Genomic DNA, 6,000 nt, shown 5'->3' with positions numbered 1-6,000 from the left:
AATTAATCCCAAAGAAAACTGTATCAGTAAAATAAGACAATGTGTGCCTCGTTCCTTGATACAACTATACATTAAACAACTACACACATGTATTAAGAGGTTGATTTGTTCACCTATGACAAGATGTATTTGAACTCTTGATGGCAATTTTCAAGGTCAGTTGTTATAGTATATAAATGATCTTCCACATGAATATTAAAAAATGAAGAAATTGTGTGCAGTGCTCCATGAAAATCTCCGGCTTCTCCTTGTATACCTTCGGCTTGGTTTCAATGTAATATTAAGATTAATACCGATGCATACATCCATCAATCCATTAATTGGGCTCAGGCTTGATTGTTAGCGCCTTCCCAGCATTAGCAATGCCATTTACAGTATGTGTACAGGAGACATACCTATAAGAACATTCAATGTTACCGTTCAATAAACAGTTTCACACCTATTTAGCTGTGATTAACTGCAAGAAGCAGCAATTTACAGTCATTTTCTCTATAAAGGTCCTTCGTGGCTGAAATTGGATTCCTGTGCTTAATGATGAGAAATCAAAACCATTCCAAAACAGGAGCAGCAAAACTGAAAAATAAAACCCACATAAATTAACTAAATCAAAGATTTGTTTTATAGGCTAATATATGTCAATCCATGCTGGTTTTTTTTGTTAGATAAAAATATGAATTGAATACAATATAACTTGAAAAGGTGCAGTACACATGATTTTTAATGTACAGTGATCCCTCTTTTTTCGCGGTTAATGGGGATATGTATATGTATATATATATATATATATATATATATATATATATATATATATATATATATATATATATATATATATATATATATATATATATATATATATATATATATATATATATATATATATATATATATATATATATATATATATATATATATATATATATATATATATATATGTTTAGGACTGGCCTGACTTGAAAGGAAGAAATGTAGCAAGGTTTCATTATAACGCGATTTTCATTTGACCATCATTTTTCATTGCAGGTTCACCTCGCTAGTTTTCTCACTGTTTTTCTTGTCTGAGCTGTCCAAAAAAAATCTTATTTGTATTCTTTTTTAAACAAAAAGAACCAAACTAAAAAGAATGTAAACCAAAAAAAAAAAAAAAAACACTTAATTTTTATTTATGACCATAACTTTATAGCAGGTTTACCTCGCTTGTTTTCTTGATTTTTTTTAAGACCACACTTAAAATTGACCTCATCAAAAAAACAGAAAAAAACTACAGAGGGGAATAAGAAAAAAAAGTTCAACATATCAAAACAGTGCACGCATAAAAAAAATGTTAAAGGGACACTTTGTAAGATTTAGACCGTTTTATTATTTTATACAATGAAACAGCAATTTTAAACAGAAACAAAAAAGGTGCGGACTTCCTCCGTTAGCAACTCTTCATCCAGAGCCTATTTGACTGTAAACTAAAAACTAAAAACCACACTTTTTGAATGCCTTGTCTACAACCTTCCTTGGAGATTTATGAGGTACTAGTAGCGTCCCCTGGTGGTTGGGATTTCAGTCTTGCATTTGTGAATTTCTGTTGTGCATTTGTGACTCACGTTACGCATTTGTGACTTTGGCTACACATTTAAGAATTGAAATACGCATTTGTAAATTGAAATACGCATCTGTGAACACTTCAGCTACAATCCGACCTCATAGATTTCATGATGAATGCGGGTCGCAGGATGGCGAGTTGCCGCCTCAAACCCGCCCCCAACCTGAAACTGCCAATAGTAATGATAATGTCACGCCCTCTTCCGGGATCTGGTCTCCGGAAAGCAAAGATGAATTGAAGTCATCATGGCGGCGCACATTTCTCTTTGCGTTAAAGTACGAGCTAGTTTACTCTCGATTCCGCAGTTAATAAAACCTAGGAGTGTTCAGAGATGTGAACTAAAGAACAGACTGCAGCCGAATGCTGGCTATGCAAATGCGGGCCCAGATGATGATCAGGTTTGGTCAAACAGTTTGCTTCATTGAAGTCGATATTTACTTTCTTGAAAAAATGAGCAACCTCTCTAAATTTCGGTTAACTAAGCATGCCTTACCCACTCGTTACTCGAGAAATTGCACCGTTTCATAATGCCAACACAAACTTTTCAATGTATTTTGACCTTTGTTTAGGATGCTCAAGTTCACGTTCCAGAAGGTAAATAGGCCTATTTGCTGAACCAGAAAATTGTTTGACTAATTTTATTTGGACTACTCTTTTAAAACGCATTTTCCCCCCTCTTTAGACCGTCTCACTGTGTCTTACAGTAGAAGCAGTGGTCCTGGTGGTCAGCATGTCAATAAAGGTCCGCAAACAGTCCAAATGAGAAAGCTGGATTTGTTTGTGTTCCAAGTTGACAATACTCATTTTATCCTCACAGTCAATACGAAAACAGAGATCAGATTCCATGTGTTAACTGCAGACTGGATCCCAGAAGATGTGCGACAAAAAATTATGGAAAAGGTCACTGGAAAACTTGGTATCACTCAATTTATTGCGCCTTATTTACATATTATTGGTGAACCTGTAATTAAAACAATTGTGTACAATGTTTCTATTTTACGACGCAGAACAAAAACCGAATCAACAAAAATGGTGAGTTGATGGTGACATCAGAGCTGAGCAGGAGCCAGCACAGGAACTTCAGTGACTGCATCCAAAAAATCTCAGCTATCATTGCTGAAGCTAATAAGAAGCCACAGGTGGCCACACCAGAGGATATCGCCCTTAGGGAATTTAGGTAACACATTTACACTATATTTCTTCATACAGTGCCTGGTGATTTTTATTTTTATTATTTTTTGGTATGGTCTTTTGGGGGGGGGGGGGGGGGGGGCATAGGACGATATCAGATTCTAATAGTATGATAGCCTTGAGCAAAAAAAAAAAAGTCATGTTATTGATTCCAGTTCTAAAATATATCATTTAAAAATGTTTTTACTAAATAGCCACTTTTTCCCCACATTAAAAATTTGTTTTGTTTTTAAACATAATATAATACAGAATGTGTTACAGTGACAGATATTTAGCATTCTAAATGAAAATAAATATGTAAAATCAAAACACGTTTTCAATTAGCAAAACGGGATAATGTCAACAACAGTCCAATCATCCAATTTAAACTGAAATATTCAAGTATGCAGCGCAACACTAGTAAACATATAGAACAATTTAAAATAAACTACCATTACTCCAACTACTTCATGTATCAATTTATAGTACAATGTGGAGTCTTTTCATGGTGACAAATGTTCATGGTATTTACAGCTCCAAAATCTATAACTTTAAAATCGTGTTGGGTAAATTGCTATATTTCTACATTATAAAAAGTTTTATTTTTAAATAAAATGTTCACTACGGCATTTGTTTCAAAAACAAACATTTACAGTGCTGAATTAAATTAAATATGTCAATAAAATCCTTTTCTGTCGAGCTTCAGTGAGCAACACGGGTTGACTCAACAATAAATGTATACTGTGCATGAATTCTTTCTGATTGAATATATCCAGTCATGAATGAAAAGATGACCACTTAGTATAAAATAATATTTTTAAAATGATCGAATTAATCATTCAACTCCAATGTGTATCAGTTAATAGTACAATGTAGATTCTGCCATTTTATGTTTACTATTCCCGCCACACACGCACACACAAACAAGCTCCCTCTGTTGTTAGAAAAGGAAGAGGTCATATCTTAATGTGCTGTGTTATGTGTTACGCCGTACGGCACAGGTGTCAAACACAAGGTCCGAGGGCCAAATCCGGCGCGCCGCATCATTTTATGTGGCCCGCCAAATGCTGGTTTGACTTCAAGTTTCTGGCTAAAATACCAAACTTGCAAGTTGTCTTCAACTTCTAAACATTTTTTGATCCCAGTCTTTGTTTTGAACAGTTTTTACTGACCTTTGATTTCAAAACTAGCTAAGGGTGTGACTAACTTGAAAATGTACTTGCTTACTTTTAAGTTATTCCAGCCCTCTGACAGAAACTGTAAGTACAATGTTACCCACAATAAAATTGAGTTTGACACCCCTGCCGTACAGGGGCATTATACGAGCTGGGGGGCAATAAGTATGCCCACTCCTGTTCCTCTGCGGTCACTGTGGGCAACTCCAAAGTGGAAAAGAGTACTTGTACCAGAACCTGGCTCCAGGGGTGGTGCGTCCGGACAAGGGAAAACATGATCCAACATTTTGTATTTTTCATTAAGAGTCTGTAAGCTATGCTTTGTCTGGTCCCTCATCTAGGCATAAAACCCCAGACAACTTAGCTAGGGACATGCAAAACAGGCAACGCCATAAGGTGTTAATAAGAATATTAATGGCTGAAAAAAAATGAGAACTTATTTTAATAAAGTTTTTCATACTACTTAAATTTGCCATTTTGTGTTTGGACTTTTTATATCCGCTCCAATGCATCTTATGCGATGCATAAAATACTGTATAAATGTATTATTTTATGTTGTATTCCTGTCCCAGTTCATATTTTTGCATACATTAGCATTTGCTGTGCAGGCAATGTGTTCCATGCTCTGACTTTGATTTTATTCATGTAGGAATCTCAGATAGATTTCCTATTCACACAGTTTGTAAAAGCATTGTTTGGTGAAATTTTATGATTCTTTTGTCAATACGGTCTTTGATGCTTTTACATGATTAAAATATTTTTTTAGGTTGGACAAGAGAAACAAGGAGAGAATCAGACAAAAGAAGATCCATTCTGCTATCAAACAAAGCAGGCAACAGGTGTAATTTTCCAAAATGGTTTGTAATGTCACATATTAATGTATTTATTATGTCTTCTTTGTAATTAAATAATTTTATTCAAACAGTCTGTGACCTGTCAAGTATGTTGATCTTTAACAGATTGTTTGACCATAGAGTAAACAAAAAAGAAATGTGTCAATGAATTTCAACGTAAATGCTGAATGAGTGGACAAATGAATTGACACAGATATCTGCCACATCGATTGTTAATCAGGCGATGACTTGTGAATACTATATATTAGCATTTGTGTGAGCATTTAATAATCGGAGCAGAATGAGGCATATCTGCATGATAAAAATTGATTTTCATTTTTATTATTTTACTATGTAGGGCATTGTAGTGGTAGTGTGCTGTGTTTAATATTTGTGGGAAAAAAAAGATCTTAACTGCAGCATAAAATATGTGTGCCTAATAATATAATAGCATATAAATACATAAATATATATATATATATATATATATATATATATATATATATATATATATATATATATATATATATATATATGTATGTTTACATGTACACACACACACACACACACACATATATATATATATATATATATATATATATATATATATATATATATATATATATATATATATATATATATATACTACTGATTGGATTTTGTCTGTCAAGATTATGAAATCCTAAATTGAACAAAAGAAACCATTCCCAGAAAAAAAAAGACCTGAAGATGGTTTCAGTCTTTGAATTTATGGACCCACTCAGTGCTGCATCACTTTGTTTCTAGAAATATGTTACTATTAACTTTATGTAGATGGTTGTAAAAGTAAAAAACAATCGTACATTTAAATCGGCCATACCGCTCTAGTACCGTGAATTAGTCAAGCTAAAATGCCCTAAACCATATCCTATTCATTTTCAATGGTATGCCAAAATTAATACCAATGCGATATTTTTTTTTGGGCCACTACGTCTGATTGTGATGCTGGAGAAAGGAAGTTAATAGCAGGTTGCCTATTTGAAAATGAGCCGAATCCACAGTTTATATCTCATTTAAAGCGATCTAATTATTTTTTCATTAATGATGATCGTTTTTAAGGTTTTATAGTTACATTGTCCATGAGCTGTTTTAAACTTGGAAACTTTGATGAGACTAATGAGACGATTTCAAAGAAAATCTCTGTTTGCATTGTAGTTATGTTCTCATTTTTTGTGTGTCTGGAGCCATT

The 6,000-nt window shown here is 33.4% G+C and overlaps 1 protein-coding gene across 1 annotated transcript; it reads left to right on the top strand.

The window, feature by feature from the left end:
- Nucleotides 1-1,811: 1,811 nt before the first annotated feature.
- On the top strand, nucleotides 1,812-4,866 carry mrpl58 (mitochondrial ribosomal protein L58). Its single transcript, XM_088439268.1, has 6 exons — nucleotides 1,812-1,992; nucleotides 2,164-2,188; nucleotides 2,277-2,336; nucleotides 2,412-2,494; nucleotides 2,602-2,771; nucleotides 4,706-4,866. The coding sequence occupies exons 1-6, from the start codon at nucleotides 1,840-1,842 to the stop codon at nucleotides 4,782-4,784; spliced, it is 570 nt and encodes a 189-aa protein (XP_088295394.1). The 5' UTR covers nucleotides 1,812-1,839; the 3' UTR covers nucleotides 4,785-4,866.
- Nucleotides 4,867-6,000: the final 1,134 nt, after the last annotated feature.

This window comes from Hippichthys cyanospilos, chromosome 17 (assembly GCF_059441005.1).
Source record: "Hippichthys cyanospilos isolate Australia breed blue-spotted pipefish chromosome 17, RoL_Hcya_1.0, whole genome shotgun sequence".
NCBI lineage: Eukaryota > Metazoa > Chordata > Actinopteri > Syngnathiformes > Syngnathidae > Hippichthys > Hippichthys cyanospilos.
Note: the sequence above shows the minus strand (reverse complement) of the source record. Positions and strands in the feature narration are given on the sequence as shown.

Bases quoted from the DNA above. Each gene is read 5' to 3' on its own strand.
- mrpl58 (XM_088439268.1), top strand. From the start codon at position 1,840: ATGGCGGCGCACATTTCTCTTTGCGTTAAAGTACGAGCTAGTTTACTC. The intron at 2,189-2,276 runs GTAAATAGGCCT...CCCCCTCTTTAG, and splicing joins TCAAGTTCACGTTCCAGAAG to ACCGTCTCACTGTGTCTTAC. The intron at 2,495-2,601 runs GTCACTGGAAAA...TTTACGACGCAG, and splicing joins GACAAAAAATTATGGAAAAG to AACAAAAACCGAATCAACAA.